Source organism: Harpia harpyja, chromosome 4 (genome assembly GCF_026419915.1).
Source record: "Harpia harpyja isolate bHarHar1 chromosome 4, bHarHar1 primary haplotype, whole genome shotgun sequence".
In the NCBI taxonomy this organism is placed as follows: Eukaryota; Metazoa; Chordata; class Aves; order Accipitriformes; family Accipitridae; genus Harpia; species Harpia harpyja.
This window is the reverse complement of record NC_068943.1, coordinates 2,976,312-2,993,174: the sequence shown is the minus strand read 5'-3', so window position 1 is coordinate 2,993,174 and position 16,863 is coordinate 2,976,312. Positions and strand designations below refer to the sequence as shown.

General features: G+C 39.9%; 1 protein-coding gene across 2 annotated transcripts in view; it reads left to right on the top strand.

The window, feature by feature from the left end:
• ERCC5 (ERCC excision repair 5, endonuclease) overlaps positions 1-16,863 on the top strand; it is a 103,845-nt gene that overhangs the window by 85,739 nt on the left and 1,243 nt on the right. The window contains exons 2-15 of one of the 2 annotated variants that reach the window (XM_052785675.1): positions 1,470-1,587; positions 2,210-2,385; positions 2,901-3,016; positions 3,116-3,208; positions 4,036-4,096; positions 5,043-5,186; positions 6,699-6,906; positions 7,184-8,134; positions 8,539-8,771; positions 10,213-10,332; positions 12,049-12,262; positions 13,936-14,080; positions 14,900-15,102; positions 16,017-16,099. In XM_052785675.1, coding sequence (XP_052641635.1) covers positions 1,500-1,587; positions 2,210-2,385; positions 2,901-3,016; positions 3,116-3,208; positions 4,036-4,096; positions 5,043-5,186; positions 6,699-6,906; positions 7,184-8,134; positions 8,539-8,771; positions 10,213-10,332; positions 12,049-12,262; positions 13,936-14,080; positions 14,900-15,102; positions 16,017-16,099 — 2,835 coding nt within the window. In that variant the 5' untranslated portion in view covers positions 1,470-1,499. Of the gene's footprint in view, positions 1-1,469; positions 1,588-2,209; positions 2,386-2,900; positions 3,017-3,115; positions 3,209-3,357; positions 3,558-4,035; positions 4,097-5,042; positions 5,187-6,698; positions 6,907-7,183; positions 8,135-8,538; positions 8,772-10,212; positions 10,333-12,048; positions 12,263-13,935; positions 14,081-14,899; positions 15,103-16,016; positions 16,100-16,863 lie in introns of those variants that run through there. The other variant, XM_052785676.1, reaches the window with a different exon arrangement.

Genomic DNA, 16,863 nt, shown 5'->3' with positions numbered 1-16,863 from the left:
ATGCCACAGCTTTAGCACAAACAGGTTATATAGAATAACTAATTGCATATTAATCAGATTAGTATACGTATACATAAAAACGATGGCAACTGATTATCTTAGTACTGCCTACATCTGATCATGCGCAATGAAGGATCCATTTGAGTCGAAGGGCTGCTTTTGCGACCACCGACCCATTTGAAGTTCTTGCTGGCTGTCCTTTAAGTCTTTATTCTTGTCCTTGTTCTTTGATCTTGAAGCTTAACGCAGTTTCAATCACAGGTGGTCAGTTTCAGCATTGTTCTCATCTAGCGTACAGGAACATCTAGTCATGAGAGCAAAGAACTGCAAAACTTACGAGTAACTACCTCTGCTAGTTAATTGCTTGGCTATACTTTTGTCTATTGTTTCAATCATAGTGTTAGTATAAAATTTCTAATAATTATTTACCAAATCTCACTTTTACAGTCACCTAGCAGCAAACCCGTTTCCACGGCTGGTACAAAATATTAAAACCATCAAAATATTTAGACGTGCCATACAGACTGTATGGAAATATGCCATCAGGGCGAGCACCGGCTGCAGGGAAAATCATGCTTAGGGGGTAAAAAAAAAAAAAAGGACCTTTTTTTTTTCTTTTTTTTTTTCCTTTTTGGGACGGGATGTTCGGTATTTCGCTCTCCTGCGGGCAGGCGAGCTCCCCGCGGGTGGCTGCCGCCCGCCTCGCAGGAGCCCGCCCGCCTCAGGCGACTGCGCGACGCTGCGCTGCCTCCGCCCGGAGATCCCCCCCCGGGGAGAGGGGGCTCAGGCCGCGGGGGTCCATCGGAAAGGGCGGTGGGAACCCCAGCGCCGTGGCAGCTAGCACCCCGGGGGACGATGCCGGGCCGCCTGAGGGGCGATCGGGCCGCAGCGCCGCGGGGAAGCGCCTGCCGGCCGGGCCGGCACCCGCGCCCAACATGGCGCCCGGCTCCGCCCCGCGAACGGCGCTTCCCGGCGGGCAGCGGGGCAGGGCGAGGGAGGCGCAGGCGGGGAGGCGGCGGAGCGGCAGCGGGGCTGGTCGGCCTGAGGCGGCCGGGCCCCCTGCCCCGCCGCAGGCGAGCTCCGCCGCGGCTTGGCGGCCTTCCTTCCCTTCCCTTCCCTTCCCCTGCCTTCCTCTCCCCTGCCCTGCCGTGCCCTCCCTCGGGCCGGTCGCCGCCGCCGCCCCGCGGAGCGCCTCGGCGGGTGCCCCGGCGTGAGGGGCGGTTGTGTGGGAGCCGTGGCGGTCCTCGCAGAGAGGGGAGCGGAGGCTGCCCGAGAGCTGTACCGCTGCGCTTGGCCGGGTTTTTTTTAAAGGTTTGTCACGTACCCAAAGCTGAGGGAATCGTCCGGATCCGGCCCGAGCGGCTGGCGGGCCCCCCCTCCCTTCCCCAGCCCCCTGATTTCTGTTTGCGGTAATAACGCCTTCGCGGGTCGTGTAATCTTTGGGTTATTCCGCCTTTTGTTCCTCATAGGTTCTTGCTCGGAGTAGCTGAGAAAGGACGATGGGAGTTCAAGGACTTTGGAAACTGCTTGAATGCGCTGGGAGACCTATAAACCCAGAAACGCTGGAAGGAAAAATTCTTGCTGTTGGTATCCTTTAAAAGTAAAGCTGAGGAACCAGATTTGTGAGGGAGGTTGTTTTAACTGTTTATCTTACTTCTACATGATCAGCTTTTTATTTTGTTTTTATATTTTAAATCATGACAACATTTTGATAAGTAGATTTTATGCTTTCTAATATGTGGAATACTAAGCTTTTTATTTTTTTTTTATCTTTTAAAAAAGAGACTTTTAATAGGTTCCTTACACAGGTGTTGGGCTGTAGGTTTTTGTGCTTTGTAAATAAATGTGCTGCTCTCAGTAGAACTATAAGATGAAAAAGTTTAAATACTTTTGCATCCACTTCCCTATCATATATACTTGGTTAAATGCTGGAAAGATGTGGAAAGAAGTTACCCTTCATTTATTTGTAAAAATAACTGGGAAGGTGTTATGTGCTGCACAGTTGTTTTAACTCTGCTTTTTGTCCAGGGAGATAGGGGCAAGAATTTATTCTCTGAAGTTCACAAGCATTTGAATAACCTTGGCTTTGATAAGCCAAGCCTGAAACAGTGGGCAAAAGCCACTCAGTCAAATATGTGCACTTCTTAGAAACTATTAATATGGTATATGTGTAAGATAGCACATTTTTTCCTCTTAGCCATTCTTTAAGATATCAGTATTTGGTTGAACCAAGCAATAAAGGGAGCCAGAGATCATGGTGGTAATTCCATACAGAATGCTCACCTTCTCACTCTGTTTCATCGACTCTGCAAGTTACTGTTTTTTCGAATTCGGCCTGTCTTTGTTTTTGATGGAGAGGCACCGCTGCTGAAGAGACAAACGTTGGTAAGTATCTTTGCCGAGTCATTGCAATGCAAAATAGGATGTACATTTGCTGATACTAAGTAGCCATTTTCAATTTCCCTCTTATTCTGCTTATGCTTCTGAGCCATGAGGTTGGAGGGCTTGACGTGCACTGCTGTGCATGTGTTCTTTGCAATCCCAGTCTTAGTTAGCTGTTGGAGCATGCAGCAGTTCCCTTTTGATATATTTGGGTTTGATTTGCGTAGAAACCAGAATGCAGAGAGGTAGACAATGGCATAATCCTGGGTCTTGCTCCAGAATGGGCCTGACCAGACCTCTTGCAAGTATTTGTAGCCAGAAGCTGAAAACTATTCCTGAGTCCCACAGAGGAAACCGACATAGAGGGATTTAGAGGATCTGAAGGCTGTGTCCCCATTGATGTAGGATGAGTTAGGAGTTGCTTGTAGACTCAGCATACAGAATTATAACATTAATTCACTGGATATGTATCTTCAGCATCCAGCAGAATTCTGATGGTGTTAATCTTATTTTCACAGGCTAAGCGAAGGCAAAGAAAGGAAGTTGCCATCAGTGATTCCAGGAAAACTACAGAGAAACTCTTGAAAACATTTTTGAAGAGACAAGTTATCAAAACTGCTCTTACAGGCAAAAGGCAAGAATAAAAATTATTTTCCCCTTGTTTATAAGGGCAGGTAAGTTTTTATGTAGCTCTTCATCACTAGGTTGTTGTTTTTTTTTTTCTTTCCTTAAGCAATGAAGCTTTGCCCAGTATTACACAAGTTCGAAGAGAAGAAATTGATGATATGTATGTATTGCCTTCTTTAGAGGATGAAGAGAAGAACAGGTAGGTAGAATTAAGAAAAATAGCTTAAATGGCTATAATAAACTCAGATAAAGGTATGACACACATTCTTTGACACTGCTGAAAGGCCTTTGACCCATGAGAGTCCATAATATGTAAAGTATATTTCTTTAATTTCTATTTTATTCCAGTTTCTTTTTGGAGAGTTTCTTGGTTTATAGCTCCGGATACAGAAGCTTTCTAGTTATTTATGGGAAAGTAACAGAAGAAGCTTTCAGCCCACAGACTAAATTTCCACACTGTGTTCATGTTTAAGGATGAAAGTGCCACTTCAATCTCTGTGGCCATGTCTACGACTACAGGGAACTGATTGTTGAAGCTTGGGTAGCTGGTGTATGGCAGCTTGATTCTGGTTTGCATCCCCTCATTCAGTAGTGTGGGTGTGTTCAGCAGAAGTAGGCTTTGTATGTACTTGTCAAACTTGTGACATCTTCTTAAATAATACTAAGTGGGAATGTGGAGCTATTGGTTAGACTACTCTTTGCACATCTTATATATGCTTTTATATACTTTGTGATGACCAAATAAGAATTGGGTAATGATTTAAGCAGCAAGTTGTCTCAATCTAGTTTTAACTGACTTAAGTCTGCCTTCTTGTTTTCTGTTCAGATCTTTTTGACTTGTATATGCATTTATATGTATATGTACATGTGTATGTATGTATATGCATATATATATGTGTAGTTTGATATTGTGTGTGAATTTTTGTACTTGCTAGTGAAGGGATGACTAATGTCCTTTTGCTTAAAATAGGAACTTTATTTTCCTAGGTAAATATATACATCTTTTTTTCTCTTTGTGATTTTTAGCTCGGAGGAGGAAGATGAAAAAGAATGGGAAGCAAGAATGAGCCAAAAAAAGATGTTGCAGGTAAGTGCATCCTAATTGCCCTGTGGCTGCAAACAATCCTCTCGTTCATGTGCTATACTTAAAAGACAACCAAAAAGGTTAAAAAAAAAAAAGTGCTTGGAGGTATAGGTCTTACTGTAGCATTACTTATCAAGCAAACAAGTTAATTTTCAGTACTCTATGAATTCCTACTAATGAGGAAATACAAATGTAATTTTCTCCACGAGAATACATCAGAACAGGAATTTCTTATGGTAGCTTTCTTTTTTTTTTTTTTTTTTTTTGACTACTTTCTCTGAACATGTGGAGAAGAAATTGTTTTTTGTAAAGATATAAGTAAAATGTATGCATTTGTGCACATGTTTATGCACATATAAGACAGCATATTTAACAAAATTCCCATGCTTTTCTAAATATGAATTGATGTTGAAGTACTTCGGTCCTTGAGTTTTCACAGATAAATTCTGTATTCCCTTCTGATGTGCTGATCCTGTGGGATGAGGAGAAGAGAAATATATAACCTAAGAAGAAGGTATAATGAATAATAAAATTATGTCTGCTTTCATCAAAGTTTAAAAAAAAAAAAAAAAAGGGAAGAAAAAGCTCTTGGAAATACTGTTTATCTTTGAAGTAGTTCACATTCAGAAGGAGACCCTCTTTAGAAGGACAAAATCAGACTAGCTGAGGCTATAGGACCTGCTTCTGTGATTTATACTAACTATCTTTTTGTAAAAAGAATAAACTCAAATTTCTCTGTATAGCGTACCTCAATAATTATGTACTTGATTTTATTAGGTAGTAGTTACCTTTTTTATTTTCTTACCTGTTTTCTTCACAGTATAGGAAGTAGCAACAAAGATTTTGTGGCGGTTTTTTGTTGTTGTTTGGAATAATGCTCTCAATACTTCATTGTTCTTGCTGTGCTGTAATATAAAATAGGTGTTTATGTTGTTTTCCATTTTTATAGGAAGAGTTATGTGAAAATCCTCATTCTATAGATATTGAATCAGAAGATTTCAACAAGCTGCCTCCAGAAATAAAACATGAGATCTTGACTGATATGAAAGAATTTACAAAGCGAAAAAGAACATTATTTGAAGCAATGCCAGAGGTAATACTTAAAATAGTTTTCAAGCCACCAGAATGGAGCTATTGCCATTAATGCAGATGAAGACTATGTGAGAGTATCACATCTGGAAATCTTAACCCCCAGGTCTATTTAATAAGAGATGTTATGCTGGAGGGGAAAAAAACCCCAATGAGATAGTGACTCTTAACAGTGCCTTCCTGTGTGTCTATTCAGAGTCCTATCTCTTGATTTCCACTAAAATTAGCAGAACTAATTCAGTTTGGCAAGAATGGAAAAAATCATGCCATCTCATGCCTCATCAGCATTATGCCCAAGATTTCAATTGCAAGAACATACTACTGGCGTGGATAAACCAGGCAGAATGAACGCAGCTTCGATTCCAAACTCTCAGGTTGCTAGGGGAGCTGGCAGGTGGGAAAAGGCTTTTGTAGCTTTGGCAGATGTGTTACTGAAGCCATTCAGAGACGGTTGGGGAATTCTGCAGTGCCACTTCTATGACAGCTTTTCAGAGCACAGTTAGATTTTAAAAGTACAATATTGTTGTGGTTTGACCCCAGCCAGCAGCTAAGCACCACACAGCCACTCACTCACTTCCCCCACACCCAGTGGGATGGGGGAGAGAATCGGGAAAAAAAAAAGGTAGAACTCGTGGGTTGAGATAAGAACAGTTTAATAGAACAGAAAGGAAGAAAATAATAACGATAAGAATAACAATAATAAAATGGCAATAATAATAATAAAAGGATTGGAATGTACAAAACAACTGATGCACAGTGCAATTGCTTGCCACTTGCTGACAGATGCCCAGTTAGTTCCCGAGCAGCAATCCCCCGCCAGGCCAGCTCCCCCCAGTTTATATACTGGGCATGACGTCACATGGTATGGAATACCCCTTTGGCCAGTTTGGGTCACCTGCCCTGGCTGTGTCCCCTCCCAACTTCTTGTGCCCCTCCAGCCTTCTTGCTGGCTGGGCATCAGAAGCTGAAAAATCCTTGATTTAGTATGAACACTACTTAGCAACAACTGAAAACCTCAGCATGTTATCAACATTCTTCCATACCGAATCCAAGACATAACGCTGTACCAGCTACTAGAAAGAAAATTAACTCTGTCCCCGCCAAAACCAGGACAAATACATGTCGGATCAAATGATAGCTTGTGCCCAAGCGTAAGCTAAGAACTGTCATCTTAAAACCATCCACATGTGGATTCTGTTATCATTGCATTGTTTTTAAGATGGGGACCAGCTGTATTAGCCAGCTAAGTTTTGTTGGTCACATCATTGAGATCTCATTGTGTTTAGCCAGCATTCAGAACTGCTTAATGCGACCTTTTAGAATTGTTGCATGTTACCAGGCTAGTGTTGCCGTTGCTTGGGAGCGCAGCAGTCAGTAAAAGACAAATGTTACCTGCTTAAAGGAAACTCTTAAAAGGCTCTCCAGAGCATGGTAAATGAACTTGCTTAAAAGGTGCAGCTAGTGGCATTTTATTTAAATGGACTTGGTTGTTTGTTTTGTTTTTCTTTTTTTTAAGGAGTCCAGTGACTTTTCCCAGTACCAGCTTAGGGGTTTGCTTAAGAAAAGCAACCTCAATCGGTGCATAGAAAATGTACAAAAAGAATTGAATCAGCAGCACTCGGGTGAAATCCAAACGCAATATGAAAATGAAGGTGGTTTTGTGAAAGAAGTGGAATCTAGTAGGGTAGTCTCTGAAGATACTTCTCACTATATCCTAATAAAGGGTATGTCAGGTCTTAATTTTGTAAAACCTCTTGTTTGGTGTGTGCAATCTGCAGCTGTCAGTTTTAAGAAAAAACTGAACATTGCTCACAGGTGCATGTAGCCAATACTTTGTATGAAATGTGCATTACTGTTACACATAATTAACTGTGATCTGTAAATGTGTAGAAAACTGTTTTATTAATCTTTATATAATGATGTTCATTATGTAAAATGGAATGTTAGTATAAAGCAGTTTTTTACTAAAAAACCATAAATCAACAAAAACCTTTCTTTCAGGTATTCAAGCAAAAAAATCTACAAGTAGAGACGTGGAAACTACTGCAGGACCCTCATCAAAAATGCTTGAATTTATTAAACCAAATAAAGTCAATGAATCTCCTGCTAATGCAAAGCTAGTTGCTTCTGACAAGTTGCAGACAGAGAAAGATAACAGTGTGGTGACAGCACCGCCCTCTCCTCGGACTTTGCTTGCTATCCAGGCAGCTATGGTAGAAAGCAGCTCAGAAGAAGAACTGGGGGATGAAGATACAGGACGATGGAATGTGGACCAGTCTGTAACAGAAGGCGGCGGTGTGTCTCCAAGAACACTAGAGGCAATTCAGCAGGTTCTGAGTGACGATGATAGAAGGGAGGAAGTTGTTACTGTTAGAACTGATGGAGTGCTACCAGAAAGATCAGAAGTGAAGGATTTTCTGCTTAGTAGCTCAGATGAGGAAGATCAGATTCTTGAAGTTAAGGAGGGAAAAAAAATACCTACATCTACAATTCATTTGTCAAACCAAGTGATTATGCAAGATGCTGAATTTGAACAAAAGAGTCAGGAGTTGGAAAAAAGTCATGTTACGCTTAAGGACACCAGTGTATCCAAAGCTGAAAATTATTCTCGTATTGACAATACGAGAAAAGGCATGGAGTATGTAGAGAAAGAAGAAAATGGTTCCAAAACGGACTTAAATTCTTTGGGAGATAAGGATATGAACTTATGCACACAGAAGCCAAGCTGTTCCCCTGTACAAACTAGTATAGGGGATTTGATTCATGCTGAAACAACAGACCTTTCTAAAAAGGAGGAAAACTTGAAAATTTCTGAAAATATAGAGGAGGTAATTTCGCAAACAGAAGAGAATGTATCTGAGGTACAAAAGGATATTAGACCTTTTCTGGAAGCAAAAGGTCCTGAGGAGGAAAGAGAAGGGATATCACAGTCTGAAGACAGTGATTCTGATGGTATGTGCTTTTTAATTGTGTAAAAAGATAAGAAAATACGACCTTATTGTATTTCTAGTCAGTCAAAGTGAACCTTTTCTCCTAGTAAGGAATGCTTTAAAATACATCTATTCCTGTGTATGTAGGAGGTAGGAAGAAAATCTGAGCTATGTATTTCCCCTTGGTGTTATGTTTTATCATTGAAACCTGAGTATACAATACGGAGAGTCAGGAAAGCATGCTGTTGCATACATTGAACTTAACTGGTGTGTTAATGGTCAACCACTTGGTTTCTGTAATTTCACAAGGCTTATATCTATTTACTGCATATAGGAAAAAAAAAAACTGCTGAAGTTAAAAATGCATACAAATGCTTCTTTTTAAACAAGTAGCAGGAAGTTGAAATCTTTGTTTTCCTTTAATAGGAAGCTTTATTGAAGTGGATACTGAAATCAGTAATGAGGCTGAGTTTCCTACTAAATATGATGAAAAACTGGGTGATGAAACAGCACTTCCAGAAGTGGAGACAGACAGACATGCGGTTGTCACACAGGACTTGCTGAAGGAGTCTGATGAAGTGCAGTTGGCAAACGATCAGAACGTTGAAAGAGAAGATGATGGTAAAGATGCAGTGGATGAGTGGCAAGACGTCAGTTTGGTAACTTGTTGTTATTTGTTTTGAGCTAATAATGAAAGTGTACTCTTCGCTGGGTAAAAAACTGGCTGGATGGACGAGCCCAGAGGATTGTGGTGAATAGAGTTAAATCCAGTTGTTGGTGGGTCACAAGTGGTGTTCTCCAGGGCTCAGTATTGGGGCCAGTTCTGTTTAATATCTTTATCAACTATCTGGATGAGGGGATGGAGTGCACCCTCAGCAAGTTTGCAGATGACACCAGGTTGGGAGGGAGTGTTGATCTGCTGGAGGGTAGGAAGGCTCTACAGAGAGATCTGGACAGGCTGGATTGATGGGCCGAGGCCAATTGTATGAGGTTCAACGAGGCCGAGTGCCAGGTCCTGCACTTGGGTCACAACAACCCCATGTAACGCTACAGGCTTGGGGAAGAGTGGCTGGAAAGCTGCCCGGCAGAGAAAGACCTGGGGGTGCTGGTCGACAGCCGGCTGGATGTGAGCCAGCAGTGTGCCCAGGTGGCCAAGGCGGCCAACGGCATCCTGGCCTGTATCAGAAATGGTGCGGCCAGCAGGAGCAGGGAGTGATCGTCCCCTGTACTGGGCACTGGTGAGGCCGCACCTCGAGTCCTGTGTTCAGTTTTGGGCCCCTCACTACAAGACAGACATGGAGGTGCTGGAGCGTGTCCAGAGAAGGGCAACCAAGCTGGTGAGGGGCCTGGAGCACAAGTCTGATGAGGAGCAGCTGAGGGAACTGGGGCTGTTTAGTCTGGAGAAGAGGAGGCTGAGGGGAGACCTTATCGCTCTCTACAACTGCCTGAAGGGGTTTGTGGTGAGGTGGGTGCTGGTCTCTTCTGTCAGGGGGCTGGAGATAGGACGAGAGGAAATGTCCTCGAGTTGCACCAGGGGAGGTTTAGGTTGGATATTAGGAAAAATTTCTTTACTGAGAGGGTTGTCAGCCATTGGAACAGGCTGCCCAGGGAAGTGGTTGAGTCAGCATCCCTGGAGGTATTCAAAAAGTTCATAGACAAGGCAGTCCAGAACATGGTTTAGTGGGCATGGTTGATGGTTGGACTCGATGATCTTAAGGGTCTTTTCCAACCTAAATGATTCTATGATTCTATGAATTGCTCTGTCCCCATGTAGTTCTTAAGGAAAACTATTACACAGCTTCTTAGTGTTTCATTGCTTTCTCATATATGTATCTAATTCTGTGGGAACTGATTTTTCTTTAAAGATGATGGTTAACCATAATGTCTCTGAAATTAGAGGGAAACTTTAGGTTTTAGCACTCTGAAGAATAGACCCATCTCTGATCTTATAATTTACTGTATTAGAGAAGCTATGACAACTTCCAAGTGTGAATTAATGGAGCATATACTATTAGAATAATTATAGTTGGGGACTTAGAGCTTACTTAACTAAGTATACCTGAATTGTTGAAATAATGAAAATCTTGTTTTATTTTTCAGGAGGAACTAGAAGAATTAGAAAATGACCTTTCTGCTGAGCAGAATGTGCTTCAGGCTCAAAAACAGCAGCAGGAACGTGTTGCTGCTTCTGTAACAGGACAGATGTTCTTGGAAAGCCAGGTAGCATTTGTTGAATCATTTTGATTTGATACAGCATGACGTGATCCCCTCTCTGCTCCAGTCAAACATTTTCTCAAAAGGTGTTAGTAATTTTGCTTAATTATAGGTCACCTTTTTTTCCTCTTAGGAGCTTGTTTTCTTCAGTCTGCTTGATTTAAAATATTGAAAGTATTGAGATAATCTTGAATTCCAGCAATGTTAAATAACTGGTATAACATTATAAAATAATAATAAAATCATGAATAAATCATCGGGGTTTTTTAAGCACCTACTTTTTAAGGTTGGGCCAGTTTGATCTTTGCCTGTTGCTGTGGAAGGTGCAAATTGTATAAAAAAAAAAAATTAGGAAGTTACATTCAGCAGTATGGAATTGGTGTAATCTGAGTGTTAGGTAAATTGTGATTTCCCCTAGGGATTAAAAGATAAAAGTTTACAAGAAATCCATATGGTGACCCAGGTTTATGCCCTGGTTAACTGATTTTTAAAGAATCTCACCAGTAATACCTGCATAAGCCTGTAACTTCTGTTTCAGTATTAGCGTTTAAAGGTTAATGCAGTCTAATACAAGGACTATGTGCAATACAATGTGTTGGGGTTAACATATTCATAATATATTAGGCTACTGATAGTATCTATGATGTAATAAACTTATTCTAACAAATTAATTCTGAGAAATATATAAATGCTTTTATTTTCTTTGCATATAAAACGGGTAATTTAGATGGTCTTAAAATGATTGAAATTTTTGTTTTCTTTGTTAAACATTTGCTCATACTTGTTTCTTTAGATGATTTTTTTTTAAAGGCCAGTAGATTGTGCTTTTGTAATATTACGTGCCATATAATTGTCGATACACCATTATAGCTGTAAATCTTTTGACCTTGTGCTTTTTCTCTTTATTACAGTAAAAGTTTGAAGTCTTGAGCCTGACTTTGTCAGGGCACAAAAGGCAGCTGCACTGAGAAAAAAATAGTGTGTGTTTGTGCAGATATATGTATACATATTTAATAATTTTTACACCTTAGCTTTTGCAGTAATTATTACATCCAGCTTGTGAGCAGGAGAGTAAATAGAAAGCATAATTTCTGGAGATGACATAATCCAGAATTGTGTGACTAACACAAGCCTGTAAACCTAGTGTGTGTGGGATATTTATCTGAGGTTAAATAATGTATTCAATAAAGGAAATTGTGTAAAATGCATCAAAAAACACGTATATCAAAATACCATCCAAAGGATGATTAGTCTGCCCACTGTTTCCTGCTTGATATTAATGTTTCTCATATGCTTTCATACTATTTTGTGAGCTAAGGTGATGGCTGATTTTTTTTTTTTTTTTTTAAATTTATTTTAATTTTTTACTTAACCTGCATCTTTTTTTCATGGAGCCCACATAATTCTAATGCACGGACTTTTCTTTGTGTTATGGAAAGCACAATACTTAAGTATGATTGTGTAATTAAGATAGCAGATTCTCAAACTGTGTGGTAATAGTGTGATCAAGTAGTGCTTGACTTACATGGCACTATCTGCCTGAGGTAAGTGGGATTTCCACCTTGACTTAACTGTGCTTGCCACTTTTTAGTGGAAATTAAGATTTGCTGTGAAATGTTAAATACCTCCCAAGTGTGAATCTAGCAGTTCTGAGTCAAGCAGAAGTATAATAGAAGTTCATTCTTCAGATGAAATATTAACTGTTTTCTTTCCATCCTACAGGAGCTTCTCCGTCTGTTTGGCATTCCATATATTGAAGCTCCGATGGAGGCAGAGGCACAGTGTGCTATATTGGACCTTACTGATCAGACCTCTGGGACAATCACTGATGATAGTGATGTTTGGTTATTTGGCGCACGGCATGTTTACAAAAATTTCTTCAGTCAAAACAAATATGTGGAATATTATCAGTATGTTGATTTTCAAAACCAGCTAGGTAAGCCTCAGGTATTGATTTGTTAAACACAGTCTTTAATAAGACAGCGCTGCCATGTATCTCTTTGAAGTTGTATTTTCTACAGAATTTTGTGTGTCTATTATTGCAATGCCTGTTCTTTGGAGAGTTTCTAAAGACATTCATTTGGGTTGCGGTTTTTACTGCTGGATGACCCCCCTGAATTTGCAGACACCTGCATTTAATACACTGAATTAGTGTGATGATCATCAAGGCTGGAGGTATGAATTGTGGTACCAGTTTCTGGGTAAATGTCAGCATGACTTTTCTGTCATGGTGGGAAAATTATATTCTGATCACATCAGATTTATAGTCTTCTGGAAATGAAAGTTAATTTGGGACATACTGACATGTAATGTATTAGAAAAGGATCTGGCATATGTATATGGTCTGTAAAAGGTTTTTCATTTAGTTAATACCGACAGCTTTTTTTCTTCTTTCAGATTGCTCTTGTACCAGTCTAATCAAATTGTTGCTACTTATGTTGAACTACTAAACTTCAGTGTCACGTAGTGTATTAAGGAAAATATGAGCCAATTTTAACTTTTTCTTATGCTTTGTTTAAGCAGAACTCTTAAAATCAGTTTTGACATTTTCAAAGTTGAGAGAGGCTATACACTTTGAAATAATATTTTAATGTCTTCAGCATGTAAAATTTCAGAACATTTTTCTGTGGTGAAAAATATGTCTTTGGATTCTTGTCCCAGAAAATTGGGTGAAATATTTTTCCCCCTACTTAGGTATGCTACTGTAGCTTACTTGGAAAGGATTGCTGTAAAAGCATGTGTGTGATTTTTTTAGCTGTTATTAATGTAATAAACCAGGGCTTTTATTTATTTATTTATTTATTGGGGAAAAATAGTCACCATTGGTCTTCATGTCACATTCCTCTGCAGTCTTGTACTTCTACTCCTTTTCCACGCATTGCACAAGTCTTATTTCTTGACAGTTGTTGGTTATCCTGAGTAGCATGCCGATGGTCTTGCTTTGTGTGCTTAGACACACATCCCTCCTTTTCTCCACTGATTTTTTTTTTTTTTTTTTTTTAAATCTAAACTCCTGAAGCTAGTAAGTGAAAATCAGTCTGGTTGCCTCACATCTTACAGCATATCAAGTAGAAGTGGTCAGCTGAGTTCTTCCTTCGTTCTGCCTGTTTCGCAGGGTCTTTTGGTCTGCTTAGTAACTGCACTAGCACAGAGCAAAAGGCTTCCAGTTTGGGTACTCTTTTAAGAAGCAGAGGCATTGATATTATGGACTAGAATTCAAACTTAATGTTTTTATTTGTGATTCGGGGGGTTATTAAATTCAGGTCAGCTTTAGATGAAAACTGGAGAAATATATGTAAAATAGTATCTCTTAGCTCTTAGGAACCCAGAATTTCCCTGTGATCTTTACATTGTAACATTTTAATTTTGGCAAGATGTATTTGCCAAGTTAGCACAATTGCTGGTGCTTGAGCTAGTAGTAGCATATTGACACTGCTCCAGAATATAATTTAGCAAGTTCTGGTGTTGAAGTAAATGTAATTTTACAGAGTTAATACCTTTGTGTTCCTTTTGGGTTTTGCCTTTCTGATAATACGTTATTTTTTAATTTGTATGAGGACAGATGCTGAATCCCCTGGTTTTATTTGGTTTACTCACTTTCTTTTACAGGGTTGGATCGAAGCAAGCTAATTAATTTGGCGTACTTGCTTGGAAGTGACTACACCGAGGGCATCCCAAATGTTGGCTTTGTAACAGCGATGGAGATTTTAAATGAATTTCCTGGGCATGGCTTGGAACCTCTCTTAAAATTTGCGTATGCTTCGTCGTCTTTTGCTTTTTTGTCTCTCAGTAATATGAATATTAGTGAATATACTTTTCTGCTGCTTAAGCATACAACAAAACATATGACCATCACTGACCATCATTAAGGAGACTAAGTTAACTGTAGAATATATGACTCCATTATTATATCACTATTTGGAAGGCAGGTAAATAAGGTGACATGTTTATACAGCAATTACAGCAAGACTAATGAAGACAATAGAACAGCTGTAGAACTGTGCAACTGCCTCTGAGTTCATTGCAGAGTTGGATCCATAGTGGACTGGAGGTTTATTCTCTCTGAGTTTGTGAGAAGGTGCTGTAGCTTGCTCGTAGAGAAAAGAGACTTGAGTGAGGAATGGATGACCTGGAAAGAGACAGACAGGTAGGCTGTGGGGAAGAACAAGATTTGAAGAGGCAATGTATTGGCAATGGCGAGGATAGTTAGAAGTCTTTTTTTCTTTTTTTTTTTTTTTCTTGCATACCAAAAAACCTCCAAAAATGATCATTATGTGTGGAACATCCTCCCCAAGTGAGGCTGAATTCAGGGCCTTCTGTTCAGCAGCTTATGGGGAATCCAGGTGATGTTGGCTACTGTGGCTTACAATGGCTGCATTTACTGTGTATGTTTTGTCTTTTCTACTTTCAGATTATATGTCCCTTTGGCCATTTTTTAATTTGGAAATTTCCTACCTTATCTCACATAGTAACTGAAGTAGGGAGACTAAGGCTACTGAAATTAGCATGGTGGCTCTTGATATTCCAAATTGTATTTTATGGAGGCAAATTAATACTTTCCTCTGTTTTTCAGTGAGTGGTGGAATGAGGCTCAGAAGAATAAGAAACTGAGACCTAATCCACATGATACGAAAGTCAAAAAGAAACTGCGGGAGCTACAGCTTTCTTCAGGTTTCCCAAATCCAGCAGTGGCAGAAGCATACTTGAAGCCTGTGGTGGATGAGACAAGGGGTTCATTCACCTGGGGGAAGCCTGATGTAGAGCAGATCAGAGAATATCCTTTTACTATATGGCAGAACTTAATAGCTAAAAGTATGCCGATTAAAGTTCATAAGGCCCACTAGTGAGTCAGTAATGGAGTGTCAAATTCTTAACATGTCATTGGTGTGAGGGGCCCCCTGCCCCATCTGCATGCACTCTCCTACAATGATACCAGCTCTGGAATGGAAGGGAATGCAGCCATGCATGTGTGGCACTCAGGGCTGCTCTGCCCTCCTGAGAGAGTGGGATGCTTTGCTTTGCATGCAAAGAGAGTCTCGTAGCTGGACTGACTAGTTTGTTGTGATGTTACGTTTCTGTAACTGTGCTGTGCCTATTTCTAGACTTAGAGCGGGATTGTTTGCACAGTCCTGATTATGTTTCGCATCTTTCACAAATAAGTTTCAAAACCTAGTTAGAAATAGTGATTCAGTCTGCGCTTTATCCCTAGTTATTCACTGCATTTCTTGCAATAATGGCTATTTCTTCCATCCGTTGCAGCTTGAACTGCAGTGAATTGTTGAAAAGTAGATGGCAAAGCGTGCAGAGCTAATAGCGTTTCAAACAGTAAATTAAACTTCCAGTGTGTGCAAGTGTAAAAATAAGGTTTACTTATAGGTATTTTGTCTTATGGCAGTACCATATAGCCAAAATGAGTTCCGTCTTCAGAGGCATGCTTTTGGAAATGTTGATATTGGAGAAAAAGTTCTGTAACTAATAGAGATGTAACAGCATGATGAAGGTACGTAGCATAATACTGGAACCATCCACGTAAGTCAGCTGTAATAACTTAGAGTATTTTCTCTGGTTTTGTAGTAGAAAAAGCTTTGGAGTAACTTTCCTCCAGACATTGTTTATTTGAGGAATTTTCATTTTATGTGTTTACAAAATACTAGTAATAGCCTTATACAGTTCCTTAACTTTCTGCACATTCTGTCAGGATCACTTTGGCTGGACAAGGACAAAGATAGATGAAATCCTTCTGCCTGTGGTGAAACAGCTGAACTTGCAGCAGGTAAAGAATAAAACTATGTATAGTTTAAGGGTAACTGCAGAATTGTAAGAGAAGCATTTTAAAATGAACAGCAAAGCTTTAATCTAAAATACATTTCTCAGAAACTGGCATTTGGCCATTTTTTTTTCTCAATATATATATTTTTAAAACTCATTAAACTTACTTCTCTAGACTTCATTTCTGTATGATGTGGGTGTGCTGTGAGGCACTGTACGTAATTCAATTGTTGGTTTCAAATTTTGTTACCTATCAAGCACCTATCACAAGTCAGGGTTGCTGTTTGTTCTGGATGTAGCTGAAACTACAGGAACCTCAAGCACCTTCAGTACTTTTAAAAGGCAGCGTGCTGTCTCTAAAATGATTTATAAAAATGCCCTTGAGGTTTTGGTCAAGTGAGACTGACCATTTGGTACCATACATATCCTTTGAGGAGGAGTGCAGACTGAACCTGTGAGCAAGTGCCCATTAATAACATTACTCTAATTTCCAAATAAGTGTTCTGTCAACTTTAATAAAACTTAAAAGTGAATAGTGGTGCATGCTGTGATACTGTGAAAGTCAGTTGTAAAACTGATCACCTAAGGTCACATTCTTTTCTCCTTTTGCCGTAAGCAAGATAGATACAGAGTCTAAACCAGTGTTCTAGGTTCTCTCTATCACTCAAAGGAGTGAAAGGTACCAAAACCTGTAGTTAAATTCATATGCTTTCAGGCTGACAGGAACATCCTTTGGAAGTGTCTGCCTCTCTTAGACAATTTTAGGGA